This window comes from Neofelis nebulosa, chromosome 15, assembly GCF_028018385.1.
Source record: "Neofelis nebulosa isolate mNeoNeb1 chromosome 15, mNeoNeb1.pri, whole genome shotgun sequence".
Lineage (NCBI taxonomy): Eukaryota > Metazoa > Chordata > Mammalia > Carnivora > Felidae > Neofelis > Neofelis nebulosa.
In genome coordinates, this window is record NC_080796.1 from 50,227,023 (window position 1) to 50,251,359 (window position 24,337).

A 24,337-nucleotide genomic window follows, 5' to 3' on the forward strand; every position below is an offset into this window, starting at 1 on the left:
CCAACAGCAGGGATTCCAGCCCCCTCCTTCCCCCCAGGATCCCAATCCTGGCATTAGAATTGGCCGCTATTTCTTTTCTTGCTTTCTTCACCCTTGATAAGATCTGTTATTTTCAACAATGTATTAGGCACCTTCCATCTCAAAGATTTTGCAAGCCTTTAAGATGACCTCAGCCCAGAGTATTGTCTCCACAGAGCTGGGGAAGGAAGCATGGAAAAGTTTACAATAAAAGCATTGGGTCAAGGTGTCACTCAAAGTGGGTCAGCTGCCTTCTGAAGTAGCCAGTGCTCTGTCCCTAGAAGCACTGTGGCAGGGGCTGGGGGAGCACCTGTTGGGAGCTCTGGGGGCGTGCACTGCCTCTCCTAAGTCCTACCGGCTTGCAGAGGAAGGGGCCATCTGGGTCGGCCGGATCCGTACCTGGTCTGACACTACTCTTTGGGTCTCCACTTTGCCAAGCAGGGGAGCAAGGTCTGGCCCACAGGTGAGAAACATTGCTCAGAGTGGCCGAGAAAAATGTAGTAAACCGTGGCTGTGGGTTGCAAACCTCCTTCCCCCTGGACTCCAGGAGGCTTGGGCCACCCTCCCAATCAGGTCGCTCGCTTTAAGACCAGACTACCTTGGCTTTTCAAGAGCTGGGACTGACTCTGGGGTGTGGGAATGAACACACCTGGGGTTCCAGAAGCTGGAGCTGTTGAGGGTGGGAAGGCTGCCTTGGGGAAGAGGGGATGGGGCCAGGGGTTAGAGAGGTGATCCTCAGCCACCTGTGACTGTATGCCTCTGGCCAAGAGTTCCACCTGGTAATGGAAAGGACGGCCCAGCTTCACCATATAAGGTAGCGGGGAAGGTCAGGATTCACAAGCAGGGCAGAGGTCAAGAGCAGAGCTCTCTCTAGTGCCTGGCTGCCTCGACTCGAATCCTGTTCCACCACTTCCTGGTTGTGGGACCACATAACATGGCTTCTCCGTGCCTCAGTTTCCCCATCTGTAAAATAGGGTGAGTGTAGGATTAATGTGGAGATTAAGCGAGTTAATACATAGGGGCGCCTGGGTGGCTCAGTTGGTTAAGCATCCGACTTTGGCCTAGGTCATTACCTCGCCGTTCCCAAGTTCGAGCCCCACGTCGGGCTCTGTGCGGACACCTTGGAGCCTGAGCCTGCTTCGGATTCTGTGTCTCCCTCTCTCTCTCTCTCTCTCTCTGCCCCTCCTCCACTTGTGCTGTCTCTCTCTCTCTCTCTCTCTCTCTCGGCAATGAATAAACATCAAAAAAAAATTTAACGAGTTCATACACGGAAAGCACTCAGAATTTATTGGCCACGTAGAAAGCACCACATGGAGTGTTAGCGTTGTTACCTGTCTCACAGCATAGAAGCAGACATCACTCACCCTGTTTTCCCAGTGAGTGCCATGAGGGAGCACTAGAGGGAGGAAGTGCTGTGGGGGGCGGGGGGGGGGGAGTCCAGGGATGAATAAAACCCCTTCTGTCCGAAGGGAGCCACTCTCCCTCCCGAACTGCCATCAGAGCTGGAGAATTCCGACGTCCCTTATCCTAACACATCTATGTTCCAGGCAGAGTGCTGTGAATTTAACAAATTGACTAAATTTAAAAAAATGTCCTTTGTTTACTTCAACAGACATTTATTAAACATCTCCTTGGCCCAAGCAACCCTGTGAAGCACTAAAGATTTAGAAATAAGTAAACAGTGCTCTCTCCTCAAGGAACTCACGTCTGGTCAGGGAGAGATAAGCCGATTGCAGGAATAATAATAATGGCTTCGAAGTGGGCTTCGTTTATCTGTTCCTCACAGATGCCCGGGTGATAATCCCAGAGGGTGGGAGCGGCCTGCCCGCCGTGAGCCTCCCTCCCCTCCCCTTCCTCAGCCCCCGCAGCACCTGTGAGTGTTACAAGCCTCATAAAGTGAGCTGCACCTTTACACTCTAGGTTCGGGTCAGGGTCGTGAAGAAACATGAATTAATATAAAAATGAAACGTCTGATCCATCAGGAATCTTCCCGTCGATGGTCCTACCGGCATCTTCGCAAGGTTCCCAAGCCCTGTGTTCCCCAGCCTCTGAGCCTCTTTCTCCACCTGTGTCTGACCATCCACTCTGTAGTGTGACCATCTACACTCGTGCTGCTGGGCCAAGGACCCACCCTTCCCGGAAGGGGCTTCCTCTCTCAAGCCTCTGCACCTCCAGAGTCCATCTGTCCGTGTTCCCTCTGCCTGGACTTCTCCTTCCACCTCCCTCAGCAGCTCCGGCTCAGTCAGACTCACTGGGCCTTGGACAGGTGCTTCCCCTTGCTGGGAGTTCAGCGCCCCTGTCCCTAGAGTGAAGGGGGGCCCCAGATGCCCTAGAGTGTCCCCTCTGCTCCAGATTTTATACCAACCTGTTTCCACTTCAGTGTTTTGTATGAATCATTTCCCTCCCTCCTCCTTTCAAGCATGTCTCAAACTCCCCTCCTCCAGGAAGTCTTCCGTGATCCACCCCATGAATATTTTCTGTGTGCTCAGCTCTGCCGGCACCAAAGTGCTGACACTAGGGCTTCAGGGGGTCTCAGCCTCTCATAACCCCCATCACCCAAACGTCACCCAAATACACACAACCTGAGTAAAACCAGTGCTTGATATGGTAATGTGACCTCGAGGTAAGTCATCCAACACCCTCCACCTCCAACCAGTCGTACCCCCAAGCCTCACTATCTAGAAATTCTAACAGCCTGCGTTCTGTACTCGGGTTTCCAGTGTCTTCCTAGGGTTCAGATTGTAAACTGTCTGGGCGGTCTTCACTGCCACCCCAACCCTAACTGCTTTGTTAGGCGAACAACACCAGTTGGTGAATTTGTTTGCAATGACTGAGGCACTCTCAAGCACAGTAGCCCATTTTGCTCTGAAAACATCCTGTGGGGTAGACAGGGCAGGCGCGATTACCCCATTTCACGGATGTGGAGACTGAGGCCCTGGGAGGTTTAACGCCTTGCACACGGTTAGTTAAGTGACAAAGCAAGGTCTCCCATCAGGTACACCTATTTGCCTCACTGAACTAGTTTTTTGCCAGCTCCGATTTTAATCCGTTCCAGTGTGGAGCTGTTGAGCCCTTGGCCCCTTAGAGCTGGCACGGGAGCCAGAATAAGCAGATTTGACTTCTAATCTGACTCGCCCAGCTGGTTCGGAAGACAGCCACTCTTCACCTTGCCTCTTCCACAGCTGCTCCGGGCCCCTCTCTGCACCCCTCCTTCTCCCCCCACCCTTTCCCACTAGCTCTGGGAGCCTTGGGATGGGCGTGGGGTGGGCTCCCAGGAGGATGTGAGCCTAAGGACAGGCGGGATGTTTTTCCGACTCCACATTGTTCTGCCCGTGCCCATTGTGTGGGCTGAGAGCTGGACGTCACCGAGTCGCCTGGCAGGCTTTCAGCAGAGCTGGGGAACATTTCCGGAGGGAACTGACCCGTTATGAATGATGGAAGCTTCTCACAAGTGTTGGCATTTCTTTGGATGGGCCAGACTCGGGGAGCCAAGGCAAGGAAGACTCCCAGACTCCCCACTCCTGGCAGCCGGCTACCAGACCAAAGGTCCCAGGGACCTTGGCTGACCTGTGATTTGCCGAGAGGGCCTAGTCCCACAGAGAGAGGGGTTTGGGAATGTAAAGTGGAGAGGAAAGGGGTTGGGGGCGAGGGGTGGATGGAGGACTTGCCTACGAGGGGCCAAATTGAACGGTTATTCTGTTTACATCACCTGACTCCAACTTGGGACAGCTCACACCTGAGGACGGGAACCGGATCTGGTCACCTTGGAAAGCTCATGGAGCTCATCCTACAGGAAACGCGGGTCAGAAATGTGTTAAAACAGTTCGGCGTTTGCCATGGATGAGTAATGCTGGGTGTACGCCCAGCTCTTCCCTCCCAGGGAAGGCATTTAATTTGTGCACCCCCCCCCCTCTTTACCACGTGGCTGGGTGTGCCCCCGGAGAGGTTCCCCGATGCCGGGTGTTGTGTATCGATTTTCCCACAGTTTGATTTAATCCTCAAGAGGCCGGCATAGTAACCCGCTTCTTACAGATGAGGAAACCGTCTCACAAAGGTTAAGGAATTAGTTCCAGACCACACACACACAGCTATTTCGTGGCAGAGCTGAGCTTTGAACCCAGGTCCGTGACGCTGTAAAATCCACATTCTACAGCAGGATTTCTCAACCGTTCGTGTGCATAAGAATTGGTTGGGGTGTTAGCTAAGAATGCAGAGTTCTGGGCCCCGTCCCCCACCCCACCCCTCAACAGAACAAGGTTAGGTGACTGGAATCTGCATTTTTTTGCCAGACAACACAGGTGACTCTGAAGTTGCTGGGGCACAATCAGAGAAACACTGCCTTGGGGTCTGGATTGCCTTCTGTGACTTTCGCCAAAGAAAGCACCAACCTGGTCTGAAAATGTGGGTGCAGCCCGATGCCCCTGCCACGACCTCATGGTGGCCTCACCTCACGCACATGTCCCTTGCCTGAGGAGTGAAACCCAGGAGAAGCAGCCTGGAGCCTATGAGGACGACAATCTGCAGCCTAGAAAAGTCTCCCGTCGCCCTTTACAACATGTTAAGCCCACAAAAGAAACCTGAGTGACAAAATCAGGGATAAAGGGGTCCTCGTTCATCCCTTGGATGTTTATGGACCTTTGCCATGGGAAAGGGTTTGGGACAGACAGCCGAGATCCTGAGCTGACAAATAGTACAGGTTTCTCAGAGCTGGGTGCCTCCAGGAACCTCCTGCTTTAGAATTATTTGCTGTGTGCTGCGAATTCAGAACCCTGGGCCCCAACCCAGACTCCACAGTCAGAATCTCCGGGCCGGGTGAACTCTGGAAATCTGCATCTTAAATACCCTCCCCGGGCGATTCTGAAGCAAACAGAGGTTTGGGAAGCAGTGCGCAAAGGGTCTGGAAGGCAAGGAACTCCTGCGGGGATCCCAGGAAGGCCCCACAGCTACAGCATTGACTGGGAGCCCCGGGGGGCAGCTGTGGGTTAGTGGAAGGAGCGTCACGCTCGGTGTGTGCAATTCTGGGTTTGAATCCCGAGCGAGTGGCAACCTCCCTGAGCGCAAGTGCTCACGGGCTAGATGAGGATAGTCTGGGCCACCTCCCCGCATCACCATGAAGACCAGGGGGCATGCTGTAGGCCCTGAATGGTCCACGGCACGGGTGTGGTGGCACAAGTTTATTCTAGGTTTTTAGGCAATTCCAACAGAAGGATCCTGGCCGCATCTGGCCTCCAGCTGGCACAGACACACTTCATGCCCCTGGGGAGCCAAGAGCTGGGCTGGGTGTGGGGGGTTCAAATTCAGAATCATGACTCTGGACTCTGATGGAGTGGCCCGGGGCATCCTTGGAGGGTCAGGGCTCAGGCTATGGCCCGCAGGACCCTGACACCCAGATTAGGCCTCGAGGGCTGTTGCCACCCCTCCACTGCCTTGTCTGTCTGTCCACTCCCCTGTCCATCTGCTTCCAAGCCCCTTTGCTCCTCTCCAGGAGGTCACACTAAACGCATTGGCTCTGAGGGGCCAGCTCAGGCCCTTCCGCACTCTACCCTCACAGTTCCTCCTCTTGTTTCCCTGCTGTTGTCCCTACCGAGCTGGGGGACCTAACCGTTCCCCCTCTCCGCCACCCTCAGCGGCTCTGAGGACCCTGCCCGCTCTTCCTTGACCCGCATGCCCTCTTTTGAGGCTCCATTCCCCACCCACCCCAGGGTGGGTGAGAAGCCCAGGGTTATCCTTAGGCCCGCAGCCAACTCCTTCCGGGGGGGAAGGACCTGCTAAACTAATTCACACTCAGGAGGTGGACGAGGCGTCCCTGGGCCCTCGCCGGGAACGTGTGCGCTTCACAAGAAGCTGCAGGAAGGAGGCAGAGCAGGGCTGGCAGACGGCCTCTCCCCTGGCAGCTTGGCCTTGCTGTTAAGGGCACAGGCTCTGGAGCCAAAGGGTTCAGATCCTGGCTAGACCATTCACCTTGGGTCACCTGCTTTACCTCTCTGTGCCTCAGTTTCCTTGTGTGCAAAACAGATGTGGTCAACGAATCCATTTCCTTAACGCAGGAGAGCACTCAGAGCCTGTCTGGGACGTACCAGGTCCTCGGTAAATATCAGCCATTAGCGCTTATTAATGGAAGGGTTTCGGACACGGGAGACCGTTAATGGTCTGGGCTCCATCAGTAACTGCCCGTGTCCTCCCAGGGCCGTGTGCGCCCCGCCTCCAGCCTTCGTGGCGCTCTCACCCGAGGGCGATACTGCAAAGGGAGCCAGTGTCCAGACTCTCAGGCCGAGACTCAGCCTCTTGGGAAATCTGGGGAAGAAGGATGAGAACAACAGTGGCCAGATTAGGGGCAAGGTCTCAATCCCTGAAGCCAGGGCAAAAATGGACGGGAGAGGAACTTGACATCTTCTCCGCTGTCATTTCCTTTAGGTTCAGCTCCCCTGTGAACTGGGGGCAGGGCTCGGTGAGAGATGGGGGGCACAGGGGCGGGGGCGCAGTTTATGAACCACTGGGTCTCTGGACTCTGGGAAACCGGGAAGGATTGGGATTCTCTGGCAGCAACTTTCTTCTGCAAAACGGAAAGAAAATTCAGGTCCTCCAGGCAGGGAGACGGGCAGCAGGGCCCTGCTCCAGTCACCCCTCCGGCTCCCACCCCGTCCCTTCTGGCCAGCATCCCTCCAGATAGGGGCGGGCAGGAAGACTGGAAGGCTCCTGGAGGGCGGGGGGGGGGGGGGTGGGTGGTGTCCGTGGGCAAGTCTCTGCCGCAAATGTCACCTCGTCTCCCAGCCCCGTGTTCTCCAGGGACATGAAGAAGGGGACTCCTCTACTTCCTCAGAAGAACCACCCCGGGAGAGCCCTGTCTCCTCACACCAGACCACTGGGAGTGGGTCCAGCACCCCTTGTTGGTTTGGAAGATGCATCCCCGTTTGAAGAACGCCACTTAGGTAGGGGGCCCCGCGAGGGGGGGAACAAGGACTGCGGCCAGGTCAGGCAGAACACCAAGTTCACACCCTAGAAACTCTGACACGCAGAAAGGAGACACCGAAGCAGAGACTGTGGCCAATAGTAATTCGCTCAGTACCTCCATCTTGCAGAAGGTGGAAGACGCCATGAGGGAACAGCCGTTAGGCCCACACTTTCCTGGAACTCGGAGTGAGTCAGGGCCTGCGTTGCACCAGGAAGCACGGTGACTCATAAGACAAGGGCCACACACATGAGGAATCCGGTGCAGAGGGGGATGGTGGGTTACCCGGCCACAAAGGAGGGCGCCCCCGATTCTATCTGGGAGGGGGGATATTTGAGCTGGACAGACTGGGTCGCATTACTGCAGGACAGGGGAGAACAGCCAAGGGGCCGTGTTCACGGGTCATAAACCCTCCCAGGGGTGCGGGGGGGGGGGGAGGGACGGGGAACCACAGAGGGGGATGCAAATGCGACAGGGGCCTCGATGTGCACATTGAAGGGATTCCTGCAAACAGTGGGGAGGGGGAACATATATGGCTTTTTCCTGATCATTAGAAGCAATATATCTTTATAATTAAAAACTGGGGGAGGGGTTCCTGGGTGACTCAGTTAAGTGCCCGATTCTTGGTTTCAGCGCAGGTCATGATCTCAAGGTTCTTGAGATTGAGCCCCGCGTCGGGCTCAGCACTGGCAGCATGGAGCCTGCTTGGGATTCTCTCTCTCTCTCCCTCTCTCTCTCTCTCTGCCCCTCCCCCACTCTTGCTGTCTCTGTCTCTCTCAAAAATAAATAAATAAATAAAAATTTTTTTATGTTTATTTTTGAGAGAGGCAGAGACAGAATACAAGTGGGGTAAGGGGAGAGAGAGAGAGAGGGAGACACAGAATCCAAAGCAGGATCCAGGCTCTGAGCCGTCAGCACAGATCCCGACGCGGGGCTCGAACCCACGAGCTGGGAGATCATGACCTGAGCCGAAGTCGGATGCTCAACCGACTGAGCCACCCAGGCACCCCTCAAAATAAATAAATTTTTAAAAATTTAAAATAAGTGGGGGGAGAAACAGAAAAAGAAGAGAGAAGAAAATTAAAATCACTCATCTGCCAACTAGCCAGAAATAACCACTGTTAACATTTTGATGTTTTCCCTTCAGATTCTTTTTTTATAAAGAGAACTTTAAAAAGAGGATAAGTATGATAAATACAATATGTAATATACAGGCATATTATATAGCAAAATACATATTTCATATTAAAGGGTTATGTTACATTAGAACATAATCTGAATTCAGAGAATATAGATTAACAAACAATTATTTTATAATAATTTAGTATGTGTGCTTTTTAAAAAACTAAATTGAGATGGTACAAAGGGGAGTTTTAAATTTAATTTATTTATATTTAATAGACAACACATCTGTGTGCTCCATAATTTAAAAGGTCCAAGAGCATTTATAGTGAAAGTGTCCCTTGGGGAGCCTGGGCGTCTCAGTCGGCTGAGTGAGTCCGACTTCAGCTCAGGTCATGATCTCACGGTTCATGGGTTCGAGACCTGTGTCAGATTCTGTGTTTGCCTCCCTCTCTGCCCCTCCCTCACTCATGCTCTGTCTCTCAAAAATAAATATGCATTAATAATAATAATAATAATAAAAATTTTAAAAAGAAAGTGTCCCTTTCACCCCATCTCACAGCAGCTAGTTCCCCTCCTTGGAGATGTGATTGTTGCTATAAACCTCAAGGGACTTTATTCATAGACAACACAAACACATCTTATTTTTTCCCCTTTACACAAATGTCACAAGAGTGTTAGCCACTTACTCTGCATCCCCCAGTTTTTACTAAATATATCTTAGATACCATTTCCTATCAATACATAAAGTGTTCTCATGTTTGTGACTACATGATATTCCATTATATGGCTGTCTCTAATTTATGTCTCTACTCAGTCATTTGGGCTTTCCACCATGTTTTGCCTAAGTAAACGGTGCTGCAATAAATAACTTTGCACATATGTCATTTTGCATAAGAACACCTCTCTAGGGGCACCTGGTGGCTCAATCGGTTAAGTATCTGACTTTGGCTCAGGTCACGATCTCGAGGTTCGTGAGTTGGAGCCCTGTGTCGGGCTCTGTGCTGACAGCTTGGAAACTGGAATCTGCTTCAGATTCTGTGTCTTCCTCTCTCTCTCTCTCTCTCTGCACCTCCACCACTCGTTCTCTGTCTCTCTCTCTCTCTCTCAAGAATAAATAAACATTAAAAAAAATTTTTTTTTAAAAGAGAGAGTGACCCTCGGCCTGAAAACCATAAAACAGACACATTAAGAGAGAATAGAAAGGGCACCTGGCTGGCTCAGGTGGTGGAGCATGTGACTCTTGATCTCAGGGTCATGAGTTCAAGCCCCACATTAGGGGTAGGAGTTTACTTTAAAAAAATAAATAAGCAAAAAGGGAAAAAGAGGGAATTGAAGATTTCTGTTTAAAGACAGACTACTGGCCACACATATGTGTTGTCCTTCCTGTGACACCCCCCCCCACCAAAATGACAATAAAGCAGTGACGAAAAGCACATTCTCCTAATGAGGAAGAGAACAGGAGGAAGGCCAGCACAGGTGAACATTCTCAGCGGGTGTATGTATGGGAGCGGACCGGGAGAAGAGTGGTTGCTGATGAAGGCGAGGAAGGGAGCCCAGAGTGGGAGGCGGCTGAGAAGGCCCCACATTGTCCCAGCAGGACGACAGGGGAGTTCAGGCCTCAGAGAGGCCGCGGGGTTGGACGGCCCAGCGGAGGCAGGAGACCCAGCCATGGCTGAAAAGAGAAGGATTGGCCAACAGTCTAGGAAGACCCGATTCCTAAGCAACACATAGGGCAGCAGGGTTCCATCCCCAACTGGAAGGTTCAGTGACCGCAAAGGAGGGCCTTTCACTTCTGCTACTTGGAGTCCCCCCGTGTGACACAGGCTCCCTTCCCAAAGGAAAGGAAACCTGCCAACTGGTCAGCCGAGCCTCAGTCTTAAATACAGAAAGACGAAGATCATCAGACATTTGACAAAAGGCTCAGATATGAAAAGGAAACAAAAGTAAATAATTAGGGGCAGGGAGGATGCTCCATAAGAAAGAGAAGTAACTTGGGGAAACAGAAACACAAGAAAGCTTTCAATGACTGACAGGTATTTTCAAGTGGATTTGAGGACCTGTTGCGTCCCTAAACAAGGACAAGATGCTATGAAAGAAGCAACCAGAAAATAAACGTGAGCTACTAGAAATTAAAGATAGGATTATGGAGGGGTGTCTGGGTGGCTCAGTCGGTTAAGCATCTGACTTCTGACTTCAGCTCAGGTCATGATCTTGAGGTTCGTGAGTTTGAGCCCCTCATCAGGCTTTGCTCTGACAGTGAGGAGCCTGCTTGGGATTCTCTCTCTCCCTCTCTCTCTGCCCCTCCCCTGCTCACGTTCTCCCCTCCCCCTCAAAATAAAGAAATAAACATTAAAAAAATAAAAATAGGATCATGGAAATAAATATTTCAGTAAAAGGTGTTGGAAGGTAGAAAATTAGAGAATTACTCTTATATCTGGATAAAAGTCTATCCAGAAAAAAAGTACAAAGAAGATGGAAAGGAAAAAAATTCTCAAATAAGAAAACAAAACAGGGCGCTTGGTTGGCTCAGTCGGTAGAGTATCCAACTTTTTATTTAATGTTTATTTATTTTTTGGGACAGAGAGAGACAGAGCATTAGTGGGGGAGGGGTAGAAACAGCGAGAGACACGGAATCTGAAGCAGGCTCCAGGCTCCGAGCTATCAGCACAGAGCCCAACATAGGGCTCAAACCCACGAACTGTGAGATCGTGATCTGAGCCAAATCGGACACTTAACCAACTGAGCCACCCAGGCACCCCTAGAGTATCTAACTCTTGATCTCAGGGTCATGAGTTCAAGCCCCACATTGGGCAAGGAGCCTACTTAGAAAAAAAAAAGAAAAAAAAAAACAAAGTAATTCCCCAAAACCAAAGAATTTTCAAATGTAAAGGGGACACCAAGAATCACAAATGAATAAGAGATCCACATATCTGTCATGGTGAAGTTTTAAAATAGCAATGACAAACACAAGATCCTAAAAGTTTCCCTAGAGGGGGAAAAAGTTTGTCTCTAAAAATAAAAGAATTAAGGGTGCCTGGCTGGCTCATAGGTAGAGCATGTGACTCTTGATCTCGGGGTTGTAAGTTCAAGCCTCACATTGGTTATAGAAAGTACTTAAAAATAAATCTATTTTTTAAAATATTTATTTATTTTTGACAGAGAGAGAGAGAGAGAGAGACAGTGTGTGAGTAGGGGAGGACAGAGAGAGGGAGATACAGAATCCGAAGCAGGCTCCAGGCTCTGAGCTGTCAGAACAGAGGCAGACATGGGACTCGAACTCACGAGCCACGACCTAAGCCAAAGTCAGATGTTTAACTGACTGAGCCACCCAAGCAGCCCTTAAAAATAAATGTTGAAAAAAAAGAATCAGACTAGCTTCAGGATTCCCATTAACTAAGGCTACAACAATGCCCTCAACATCGTGTGATAAAACAATTCTTTTTTTTCTTTTTTTGAGTTTATTTATTTTGAGGGGAGGCAGAGAGAGGAAGTAAGAGACTCCCACGCAGGTTCTTCACTGTCAGCACAGAGTCCCATCTAAGGGCTTGATCCCATGAACAGTGAGATCATGACCTGAGTCAAAGCCCAGAGTCTGGCACTCAACCGACTGAGCCACTCAGGTGCCTGAAAAAAAGCAATTCTTAATGCAGAAGTCTATATCAATCCAGATTACCATTCAAGTGTGAGGGCGGAGCCATGCCACTTGTAGAAATGAGGGACTCAGAAAATCACCCCTTCTTAAGAACTGACTTGAAGGGGCGCCTGGGTGGCTCAGTCGGTTAAGCGTCCGACTTCAGCTCAGGTCATGATCTCGCGGTCCGTGAGTTCGAGCCCTGCGTCGGGCTCTGTGCTGACAGCTCAGAGCCTGGAGCCTGTTTCGGATTCTGTGTCTCCCTCTCTCTCTGACCCTCCCCCGTTCATGCTCTGTCTCTCTCTGTCTCCAAAATAAATAAACGTTAAAAAAAAAAATTAAAAATAAATAAAAATAAAAAAAATTAAAAAAAAAGAACTGACTTGAAGATGGGGTATGGGAAAATGATAGTGTAAACAAGAAAAAAAGAGAAGGAGGGAAGGAGGAAGGGAGAAAGAGAGAAGAGGAGGCAAGAGAGGGAAGGTGGAAGGGAGGGGAAGCCAGTGGGACCAGGCCAGGGCATCAATGAAGGGAAGGAGTCCCAGGGAAGAGACAGACAGCTGTGTGACAGGGAAGCAATTCACCCAGGGGCGCTTGGCTGTCTCTTTAGAAGAGCAAATGACTCATGATCTCAGAGTTGTAAAACAAACTCAAGAAAATGATATTGTTGAGTGAAGAGAAGAAGAGAAGGGCAATGAGAAGAAGAAGGAAGTCAATATGAGACTCTAGGATAAACTAAAACAAATAAAGGAAAACGCAATTACAAGGCATTGCTGGCCCTTGCCACGGACAATATTTACATGGTCACAAATGCACACATCATTGACTGCATTCAAACCATTAAAACCAACCTATAGGCAAAGCAGGAAGACCTGATTGTGGCTAGAAAGTTAGAATATCCTGTCGGCAACATTTGAGCATTTCAAGTAAATGCTCAGAAGACAGAAGGTGGGAAGGAGAGCCGCAGGGGAAACATAGGAGAGACGGTATCCGTATCCCACAAAATAGTGGGTCCAAACTGGCAATAGCCGACGGCGTGAGAAATAAATGTGTTACTTGAAGCAGCAAAGGTAGTAGACAGACTAAAAACAGCTGTCTAGCCATGTTGGGAGGAGGCAGGGAAGAGGGTTTGAGTTTATTTATTTTGAGGGGAACTACCTCCCTATCGTTCCTAGTTACAAATCAATAGAGGATATCTCAAATGGAGAAATCCAGAAACAGCAGCATAGGCGTATTATTTACAGACATGGAAATCACTCCCAGAACAGCAGAGGTAGATTGGTCGCCTCTGGGGGGCGAAGTTAGGGGGGAGGAGGGATGAGGTAGGGCTGTGCACCGTAGGCTCCTCTGTTCAACTGTGTTTCCAACCCTACGCATGAAGTACTTGGATATAAAAATTTAATTGCATCACGGGATAAATGAGAAGGCAGGCACTGAGAGCTTGTGTGCCAGCACACGAGTGCCGGAGGCCAGATTCAAGGGAATTAGACACCTGCGTCATGAAGTACCTTGCAGGTAGGACTGAAAAATGACCAGGATAAACGTCGACGACGTTGGAGATGAGAAAGCGTTCTGATTTGCACAAAGAGCCAGAAGGTATTTCTGGAAACCATAGACCAAACGGCTCAGTATAGAATCCTGGCAGAATTCTAGCACAGATTATTAAACAGATGGCTTGGGAGTGCTTTGGGATTTATTTATTTATTTGTACTCTGCCTCGTTCCAAAAGGGAGGATTTGTAGAGGCTTACAGAGATGTATACAGTACAACAAGATTAAAAAAAAAAAAAAATTATGTGAGAAAAGATTCTCAAGTAGTTAACCAGAGTGTTGCTATGTAAGCCCAGCAAATGCACTGGTAGGTAGACGCCCGAGAGAACCGAGGTAGGATCACATAGAAACTTCAACCTGAATGTTCGTAGCGGCATTATCCATGATACCCCAAACGTGGAAACCCAAATGTCCATCAACTGATGAACGGAAAAGCAAAATGTGGTGTATCCGCACAATGGGATACTGCTCAGCCACAAGAAGGGCTGGGTACTGAGGCACGTCACAGCATGGAAGAGCCTGGAACACACGCTAAATGAATGAAGCTAGACATAAAGGCCACACGTTATATGATTTCGTTTATACGAATTGTCCAGAAGTAAATCTATAAGGAAAGAAGGTAGACAGTGGTTGCCAAAGGCTGAGAACAGGGGGAAGGGAGAGTGACTGCTAACGGGGATAGAGTTTCTTCCTGAGATAATGAAAACATTCTGGAATTAGGTAGTGGTGTAGGTCACACAGTCTTGTGAATATACAAAAAACCACTGACTCGTACACTTTAAGAGTGAATTTTACGGTATGGGAATTATATCTCAACTAAAAAAAAAAAAAAAACATGGAAAAAATGGGGAAAGGAGAATAAAAGGACGGACAATAAAAAGGAACCAGGTCAGTACGCAATACATATACTATAAAATTCTGGACAGGTGACAGAGGTGGACCATGCCCTTGGCCATGAGCTTTCCAGCCACTACTACCAGCTTAGAGCAAGTGTTAATTAAATGACTCCCAGCATCCGTACGATAAAAAAGAACTGAATGTTCGGGTGAATCACAGCTTGTCTTGGTGCTGACGCCCAGCAGAACTCTCTCCTGCGCATCTTCATCTAGGGCTCTGTCGGCAACAACATCCCTACCAAACATAACTCCGTTAACATATCCTGAGGGCCCTCAAGCGAGGCATAAAGCCCAAACACAATTCAGTGAGGCCACTTTAATGAGGGGCCTAAAAGGTGTGCCAGGATACGCAGACAAGCCTTTGGTGGTAAAATGTAGATTCTCCGGAGAGCAGTGGTTTCCGACCTTGGCTGCACCTTAGAAAGCCCTGGGGAGCTTTTGCAAAATACCAACCCGGGACTCCGCCCGCAAGAGAGTCCGACTTTCTTCAGCTTCCAGGTGATTCCAGTATATAGACAAGTCTGAGAATTGCTAATTAAGTAGATGAATGGTACATCCCTCATGAAATCCCCCAGGAATGTGATCGCTTGCCTCAGCGTTTATTCATAAAGTCAAGCTTATCGTAAACTTTAAATTCGTGTACTGGCATTTTCTGAATGTCTGCTGTGTACCAGGCAGGTGCTGTGCTGTGCCCCTGAGAACGGAAGTGTTCATGTGTGACCCAGCCTCCATCCTCGGGGAGCTGACAGTCGATCCGCGTTAAGGACACCCCAGCTGGTGATCACAGGAAGGGTGGTAAGTGGAGACGGAGAGAACACAGGTCCCCGGGGTAGCAGTGGGTGGGTGGGAAGCTCCCCGAGGGATAAGCAGCTCGCCTGAGCTCCGAAACGAAAGGTGAATTAGCGGGGGGGGGGGGGGGGGGGAGGGGGGGTGGCGGTCAGCGTTCAGTATGTCTCTCAGTGGTTTGGATGACAATTAGTAACCACACTTTATGAATGAATGTGAGGTGTCATCCTTACCCCGGAACAGCTGGAGGGATTGCCCTTCCGCTGAATGACTGAGTTGGGACCCAAAGTGTGCCCGCAGGGAAGAGGAACCCACACTGAAAGCAAATGAGACTCAGGGTAGAGGAAGGCAACAGGGAGGTGTAGACAGCGCCGGCCTCGGTGGATCTACCAGAGGCCCGAATGTGTTCTCATGTCGTTCCGCCACAACCCAGCAAGAACGTGATATGTTACAGTTGAAGAAAATCAGGCTTATAATGTCGAGCCCTGAGCCGACACCGTCGAGGGCAGGGCCAGAACCCAGCGCAGGTCTGTCCTGCTCCCACGTTCCCGTTATTCCATGTGTCCTGTACTGTATAGGACTTCAGTAAACCAGCCGCATGTAGGGGTGCCTGGGGGGCTCAGTCAGTTAAGCGTCTGACTTCGGCTCAGGTCATGATCTCGTAGCCCGTGGTTTTGAGCCCCGCGTCAGGCTCTGTGCTGCCAGCTCAGGGCCTGGAGCCTGCTTTGGATTCTGTCTCCCTCTCTCTTTGTCTGCCCCCCTCCCCTGCTCACACTCTCTCTCAAAAATAAACATTAAAAAAAAATTTTTTTTTTAAAGAAAGAACAATAATGAACTTAGGCTCTCACAGACACAATATTGAGCAAGCACGCTATTGTTTCTGGGGTGAGTGCTGGAAATATTCTATATCTCGATCTGGGTAGTGGTCACCAAAGTATGTACACATATAAAAATTCACTCTGTTCACTTAAGGCTTGTGCATTTTAGGGGTGCCTGGGTGACTCAGTCAGTTAAGCCTGTGACTCTTGATTTTGGCTCTGGTCACGATCTCACAGTTGATCTCATGTCTGATCACACAATCTCACGTCTGAGCTGACAGCACGGAGACTGCTTGGGATTCTCTCTCTCTCTCCCTCTCTCTCTCTCGGCCCCTCTCCTCCCTCAAAATAAATAAACTTAAAAAAAAAAAAAAGACTTGTGCATTTTAATGTACGTAAGTTTAACCTCAACAACCAAAAAAAAGTAAACAAGGGGTGCCTGGCTGGCTCAGTGGGTAGAGCACGGGACTCTGATCTCAGAGCCAGGAGTTTGAGCCCCACTTTGGGCCTAGAGCCTACTTTATTTTTTTTTTTATTTTTTTTTTAACATTTTATTTATTTTTGAGACAGAGAGAGACAGAGCATGAACGGGGGAGGGGCAGAGAGAGAGGGAGACACAGAATCGGAACCAGGCTCCAGGCTCTGAGCCATCAGCCCAGAGCCCGACGCGGGGCTCGAACTCACAGACCGCGAGATCGTGACCTGAGCTGAAGTCGGACGCTTAACCGACTGAGCCACCCAGGCGCCCCGCTAGAGCCTACTTTAAAAAGAGTAAACAAGAAGTTATTATATGTCACGTGCCTGGCACAGAGTGGGCAGTCAATATATTGCTGTCAAAGTTTCTAGAGAGGAGGAGGCGGCAAACCCGTTGCGCTGTGACCACGCGGGAGCCCTGAGTGTAGTGGAATGAGCCCCCATGTTTATGAGGGTCACTAACAATCAGAGCATGGCATGATGGGAGAGAAGCCTGGCGAGGGGTCTGGAATACATGGCCAACGACCGATGGCTGAAGGAAGTTGGGATGATGTTGCTGGGGACAGTGAAACTTACGAAGAACGTGAAGGATGTCTTCAATAGTGAATGGCTCGCTGTAGAATGGGAATTAGACTCTTCCTCTGTGACTCGAGAGCACTAATTCTCAGACTGTAGCCACATCTGAATACCCTGGGGGGGGGGGAGTTATTAAAACAGATGACTGAGCCGCACCCCCAGACTTTCTGATCCAGTCTGGAGCAGGAGTGAGAATCTGCCTTTCCGTTTCTTTAAGATTTTGCTCTTAAGTAATCTCCCCAACGGGGAGCTCAAACTTACAACCCCGAGATCAAGAGTCACACGCTCTGCCAACTGGGTCAGCCAGGCGCCCCTAGAGAATCTTCGCGTCTAGCAGCTTCCCAGGACATACTGATGCTGCTGGTCATATTTTGCTAGCCACTGTATTCGTGTAAAAAACCATAGAGCAGTTTGTGCTGTTGCAGTGAGGAAGGAGGAGGAGGAGAACTTATTGAGAATCTGGTATACCAGATTCTTAATATCTACACCTCCTGTGTTGCACTCTGTGTACATTTTCTCACAGTAAGGGAGACATGATTCTTCCTGCTTTATTTATTATTATTTTTTTTTTTTTAGTAATCTCTACACCCAACATGGGGCTTGAACGTACAGCTCTGAGGTCAAGAGTCCCATGCTCTACCGGCCGAGCCAGCCGGGCGCCCCTGTTCTCCCCATTTTAGAGAAGAGGAAACCAAGGCTCAGTTTTCACACACATCTCACACTTGACCCCAAGCCTGGACGTGCTAAAGCTTAGGCTGAGCAATGCCATGAATAGAATTCCATTTCTGAGCAGAAGGATAATTTCAGAGGTCCTTCCAACCCTCAAAGCTAGACTGACTTTAACGAGCCCTTTTAAGCACTAACAAGCATTCAGCAGCAGCTAACTGCTATGCTATATTCTCTCCAGGATGCATGCGGCCACCGGTCTAACTCTTAAGATGCCTCTGGGCCATCTTACCGGCTCCCACCTCTTCTATCCTTCTTGGAACCTGCAGTCACCACCCCCCACTTCTCCACGCAGGCTGAGAACTCGGTTCACCCAGGTATTTGGCAAAGGAGGCTTTTTGTACACATACCCATCTCTGCTGTCAGCATTTATGTGGGGTAGGGGGGCTGGGGCATCTGGGTACAGTCCTTGGCACCAAGTTGTCTGCCACCCACCCCATGCCAACCCCAGACAGAGCTTGCCAATCCGCTCTCCACACTGTGACCGGCAAAGCAATGACGCCAGGGCTGTGAGGATAAAATCCGGACGTGGGGGAGGGGCGGCCTCATTCCCTAGAATGGCCAAAGGAACTGCAGATGTGCTTAATGACCTTGAACCAGAGACTTCACTCTACTGCACCCGCCTTGCCTCCTCAGGGTCTGGGAAGCAGAGACCAGAGGGTCCTGGGGAACGAGAGCAGGCCCACGGTCACTTAGTGGATTCTGCCCAACATGAAATGAGGCCCAAGTCTAAGTGACCTCCTCTAGGCTGTGATAATCAAAACTTTTCTCTTTGCACATGTTTTAATATTCAAGGTTTTCAATTCTTTTTAAAAAATGTTTACTTATTTATTTTGAGAGAGAGAGAGAGAGAGAGAGAGAGCACGTGAGTGGAGCAGAGAGAAGGAGGGAGAGAGAGAGAGAGAGAGAGAGAATCCCAAGCAGACTGGCTGCACACTGCCAGAGCAGAGTCCAGTTCGGGGCTTGATCCCACAAACATGAGATCATGACCTGAGCCGAGATCAAGAGTCGCACGCTTAACCAACCAAGGCACCCAGGCGCCCCTAAGGTTTTCAATCCTAACAGAAACAGTAACAAAGACAAAATACAATCGCAATTCTGTGCACTAAGGAATTTGGGCAGCTCCCACGTATGTGAAAGGAAGGTAGTGAGAGTACGTGGCTTTTATTTCGCTCTCTGTTATATCATCTTGTTTGCTTTCTCCCTGAATGTTTCCCGGATGTAGATCACTGTTGATGGTCCAAAATATACAATTGATTTATTGTTTATCAACTTCAAGGACTAAGTGGGAGTCACTGTAGGGCAAACATCTCTCACCACAGAGCCAGTCCTGGCAACTCAGTGACGAACAAACCCCGTGGCCCTTGCCTTGGAGGAGAGGCGGTAGACAGGTGATCAGCAGTGATGTAGTTTGGGGCCCTAGGAAGGTCAGGGAAAGCTTTCCAGAGGAGGCGACCCTTGAGGCAAAGAAATAGATTTCAGTCAGCAAGAGCCTGAGGACCCTTCACTCCTACAGATCTTTTCTGCCAATGCAGTCAGTTTTTCCGTTCTTTAGCGTCTCAAACTGCTTTCCAGAGCTAGTGAGGAACAGGGATAATTTCCTTCCAATTTACAAGGAGGGAAATCAGACAGTGGCTAAGGGACCATCCAAGGTTTTTCTGTAAAATTTAAGAGTGACCACAGGGTGCCCAGCTAGGGTTAGATACTTGAATACTCAACACGGGAAATATAGGACAGCCTCTGCCCTTGGGGAACTTGTTATCGCTGGGAGATAAGATATGTAAATGAAAAGCCAAAAATAATTGTTAAAGGCAACGTGCAAATAACTCAGTTCCCCAGCTGTTTATCCAGGACTCGCTATCTGAAAGGCATTCAGTGAGGCACCTGGGTGGAGGTGGGGAGAGTCAAAAATATAGGTAAATATGTCCCAGGCCCTTAAGAACTCACCGTTTCACTGGCTGCAAGGGAGGCAGGGTGACAGGAAGAGGAACCTAGCAGTCCATGGATACAGCTGTGAAGATTGTAGGGGGCAAGAAGTCAATCAGGGGCTGGCTAGAATTTAGGGGTGGGATAGAATTTGTCCAGAAAAGGTTCCTGAAGGAGGTGGACAGCGTGATGATACTGGAAAACAGGAGACAGAGAAGAAAAAGAAGAGAGACGAAGAAAAATCTTTTCACACACCCATCCTTCCACATTTAGTTCAGTAATGAAGCCCTCCCCGGGCAAAATGGGATACTGCCCCAGGCTCTTGAAGCATCCCCATTACAGAGCCCCGTTGCTTCACCTGTTTCCCTGCCTGCTAGTCCCAGCTCCAGGGCTCTGCCCGCAAGAAAGAAAGAGAGGGACGCCCGGGTGGCTCAGCCGGTGAAGTGTCAGATTCTTGGTTTCAGCTCAGCTCATGATCTCACAGTGCATTTTGTGGGATGATGCTGAGCCCCAAGTTGGCACAGAGCCTGCTTGGGATTCCCTCTCTTCCTCTCTATCTGCTTCTCCCCTGTGTGCTCTCTCTCTCTCTCCCTCAAAATAAATAATAAACTTTAAAAAATTTAAAAAAAAGAAAGAAAGGGCGAAATAAAGGAAGGAAGGAAGGCTTGACTCTAAGGGGGTTGGGTATTCACAGTAAAGTGCCTCACTTTGTTTTTGTTTACTTATTTTTACTTTCCACTATTTTGTCCAACTGTAACTTACAGTAAAAGACACAAATCATAAGCATGCGTATGTTTGTACAAGAATGAATATTTACATATGTTTATAGCTGTGTAACCACCACCCGGATCAAGCTATAGAATGCCTCTAGCACCCCAGACACTATGGGCTGCCTCACGGTGCACTGTACCAGGGTCACAGCTACTGTGGCTGGAGGAGCTGCCCCAGTAGGGTGATAGATCTGGGGAGTACCATCTATAGAAATTATGAAAGAATTTTAGGTGTTTGGGCTGGAGAAGCCAAGTGCTGGGGTGAGGTGGTGTGTGTGTGAAGGGCTAACATGCGCGGAGCAATTAGACTTGTCCTGTGGGTGGCGGTGGGGAGTCACCGGGAGGGGCATTTCAGTTCGGCATGAAACCCTTCCTAACTGGAGCTGACCCACGTTGGAAGCAGACCCACAAGAGATGATAGGTAAGGTCCTCAACAGTAAGAGGTATCAGCCAAGAACAGGACTGATGAGCATTTATCAGCAACTATGGGGAGAGGATAGGGGACTCAATTTGGAGATTGTTCTTTCCAACTCGGAGCTTCTGTGGTTCTGGAATTCTGTGAAAATGGCAGAGAGGACCCAACCAAATGCTTGTGGTTATGATTCATTTTTTTTTTCCTAGAGGAGAACTTTTTACTGAACCACAAATACTGTGTAGACCCTCCATGAATAAATAACTCTTACTACCTACCAACCCACTGAGCCAGAGAGGCCCTGGGGCTCTGCTCCCATGTGCTCAGAGGAGAGGAGGGATGGTGCCTCTGTGAGATGAAACCAGCCCTGCAAGAAAAGTGGATTGCCCCCTCTTCATACCAGGTTGTCAGGAGAGCACTCCCTCCCCGCCCCCCCCCAACCTCCTCAGCCCTTTCAGCTCTGGTCCCCCAGGAGGGCCAAGTGGGCATGATGTCGTGGTTCCTGCCACTACCAGCAGAGGTGACACTCTGGACCTTACTGCTCCGCCTCCGGGGGCCAATGCAGGAACCCTGGCTCCCTCAGAAGCAGGACCACACAGGACTCGCCAGTTCTATAGCCACCTGGGGGGAGGGACAGCCTGTGTCAGCCCAGCCGCAGGCTCCTCCAAGGACTACTGGTCTGGAGAGTGACACCTCTCACCCCAATCCCCCATCCGTTTTTTTTTCCAGCAAAAAAGGAATTCTCCCCCAGGACCCTTTTTACCCCTGGAGGATTACTTCCCAACTCCTCTTGGGACTCCTCCAGATCGCTGCCCACCCCCGCCCCCCACTAGGAAGAAGGCGAGAAGTGGAGTTTGGAGAGAACGCCTTCATCTTCCTCCGTCCTGCACCTGTCCAGCGCGCAGAGATGCGGCCGGGGACCAGCTCTCAGGCGGAGCTTAGGGTGCAGATCGGATAGTTCCAAGGTTTTCTGTCTAAAATGCTTATCCTCTCGAGGCTCCAATGAAAGCCATGAGTACTCTCCCAAAGGAAAAAAAAAAAATGTATGTAGGAGATTTTATCTTCTATTCTGGGGGCCGATGGGGGCGCTGTCAGACCCTTGAAGTGCATCTGTGAAGCACCTAGGTGTAGGGGGGCGCTGTGCTCAGGGGATGGGGGGGTCCTCCACCGCAAAGCCCAGGCCAGGTTGGGGGTGCGGGGTGGGGGTGGGGATTGTAGCTCCCCAAGCCTAGGCGAAGCGCTGGAAGGTCCCGCTCTCCAGCCTCTCCGAGCGTCCGGGACGTCTCTCGGGCTCAGTTTGCCCAGCTCTGCAATGGGCGCGCGGGCCCCTCCGCCCCCGCGGGGCTGTGCACGGACGCGGGTGGGACGGACAGCCGGAGAGGGGGTGGGGGCGAAGCGCTGCAGGCGGTCGGTCTCCTGCAGCCGGGGAGGGTGAGCGTGCGTTCGGGAAGCAGGGGGAGGCCGGCGCCCGGCCGCGCGCGAGGAGGGAGCGGGCCCCGACGCGGTGCCAGGCGGCCGCAGAGGCGCCCCCGCTGCTCCCCGGGCCCGAGGGCGGGGCCCCTCGCCGGGCCGCCCCTCCCCGCCCCTCCCTCCCGGTCGCCGGCCTCCCCTGCCCGGCCGGCCTTCCCGCGGGCGGTGCGCCACTCGGGCACCGGCGCGCGGAGCCAGCAGCCGCCGAGCCCGCCAGCCGGGGCCATGGGCTGCGACGGCCGCGTGTCAGGGCTGCTCCGCCGCAACCTGCAACCCACGCTCACCTACTGGAGCGTCTTCTTCAGCTTCGGCCTGTGCATCGCCTTCCTGGGGCCCACGCTGCTGGACCTGCGCTGCCAGACGCACAGCTCGCTGCCCCAGATCTCCTGGGTCTTCTTCTCGCAGCAGCTCTGCCTCCTGCTGGGCAGCGCCCTCGGGGGCGTCTTCAAGAGGACGTGAGTACCGGGCCCGCGCGGGAGCCCCGCAGCCCCCAGCCCCCAGCCCCCAGTCCCCGCCGCTCCTCCGCACGGCCGCGCCGACCATTCCCTTCCCTTCCTTTCCCTTCCTTCCTCTCCTTCCCTTGCATCCCTTCCCTTCCCGCCGCCCGCGTCCCTGCCCCCGCGGGGCTGGGGCCGCGGGGCGCCCTCGCCTTCTGGCGGGCGGCGACCACCTCTCCCAGCGCCGCCAGCCGCGCCCCGCCTTAGCTGGACTGCCTCCCTCCCCCACCCTGGCTCTCCCCGGAAAAGTCTCTCCAGAGACTGAAGGTGACTTCTGGATTATTTATTTGCCTTCGCTCACCCCCGCCAGGGGGTTAAACCCGGCCCTCACCCGCTCCCCCACCCACGCGCCACGGGCCGAGGGGTGATGGAACCGGGGGCGGTGGGACGGCGTCTCCCTCCCGCACCGCGGGTCTCAGGTTTGTCAGTAGCCCCTGCTGCCGGGGGCGGAATTGGAAGTGAGGTGGAAGGAGAGTGGGAGTGTCACCTCAGGGGCCATGCCAGGTGCCAGGGCTGGCTGCGGCTTGACAGAGCGCCCTGGGGCGGGCTCCACTCAGACCATCAGCTCCGGTTCAGCTGACACACGCTGTCCCTTCCCCCCTGGGGCTGCGGGGCTGCTGGGTCCTGTGTGTCCCTGCTTCAGAGGGAGTCAGGGTTCCTGCATCGGCCCCCGGCCCCCGGAGGCCAAGCCCTTCTGCCTGGGAGACGCTCAGCACCAAATTACTAGGGCCACGTAGGGGAGGGGTGGGCTGTCCCACGCACAGCTTGGGTAAGTTGACCCTCCAACTCTGGGGCCAGGGTCCCCCTCCACTTCTCCCACGCCATGTTACTCTTCCTTGGCCTCTGCTCGGGACTCGGCCTGCCATGGCCGCGAAAGATGCCCCCTTTGGATACCATCGCAAAGCCTCCTTCTCCCCCGGGCTTACGTTGGACAGGGCCGCCCCCGCAGAGCCCTCCGGAAAGGCAGCAGGATTGCTCGCTTAGAGCAGCTGGGAAAACAGACCCAAAAGCAGGGGATAGATGGCTTGCAAACCGGAGGCTGCTGGAGATTTCTCTGGTTCTGGTTCCTGGCTGGGTGGTTTTCTGGGCTGCATGGACTCAAGCAAGCGGAAGGCCCAGGAACAAAACCCCGGGTTGGGCTATCCCAGAGAAACGGGGATAGGGGGCATGCCCAGCCAGGTGCTCTCACCCTGGGCTCGCTCCTAGAGGTATCCCTGAGCTGATGGAGAGAACACAGGCGTCATGCAGACAGATCCCACTTTAGGACGCCCAACTGACAAAACATTCCCAATTAGGGAGTGATTATCCCCATTATCAAATTCTTTTGTAAACGGAAGAATTCTCTTGAGAGGCAAGTCTCGTGGACACTGGTTTTTCTTTGGGCTTTGTGCAAGGTTGGATGCATGGGGGCATGGGGGATTCCGCAAATCTTAAGAGAAAGCTCAGGACGCTTCTTGATTCTGCCTAGAGGTTTAATTAGAAATCTATCAGGGTGTTTTTCTGTTTTCTCTCCTTCCTTTAGAAGCGTGTTTTGCCTTACAAAAGCTCCCTTACCTGGCACTTTTTAGGAACATGTGTAGCGCAAAGAACAGGAAGGGGAATGGGAGTAATTTGAAAGGGCAGGTTGGCGGGCCAGGTTCGGTGAAAACAACAGAAACAGACACACACACACCCAAAGGGGCCATCTCTTCCTTGCTTGCTGTGCACCTCCCT

The 24,337-nt window shown here is 51.4% G+C and overlaps 1 protein-coding gene and 1 long non-coding RNA gene across 6 annotated transcripts in view; one reads left to right on the forward strand and one right to left on the reverse strand.

Moving 5' to 3' along the window:
• On the reverse strand, window positions 1-22,524 carry LOC131496185 (uncharacterized). 2 transcript variants are annotated; one of them, XR_009254365.1, is made up of 4 exons: window positions 22,412-22,515; window positions 3,728-3,805; window positions 668-981; window positions 1-196 (listed from the first exon to the last, which is right to left on the reverse strand). It is a non-coding gene; the product is annotated as an uncharacterized LOC131496185 (long non-coding RNA). The 2 variants fall into 2 exon arrangements; XR_009254366.1 differs by lacking the exon at window positions 3,728-3,805 and having other exon boundaries at window positions 22,412-22,524.
• The window catches only part of MFSD4A (major facilitator superfamily domain containing 4A), a 31,491-nt gene continuing 29,199 nt past the window's right edge, over window positions 22,046-24,337 (forward strand). For 3 of the 4 annotated variants that reach the window (XM_058701498.1, XM_058701499.1, XM_058701500.1), the window contains exon 1: window positions 22,047-22,582. In XM_058701498.1, the coding sequence (XP_058557481.1) occupies window positions 22,353-22,582 (230 nt within the window). In that variant the 5' untranslated portion in view covers window positions 22,047-22,352. Of the gene's footprint in view, window positions 22,583-24,337 lie in introns of all 4 variants that reach the window. The other variant, XM_058701501.1, reaches the window with a different exon arrangement.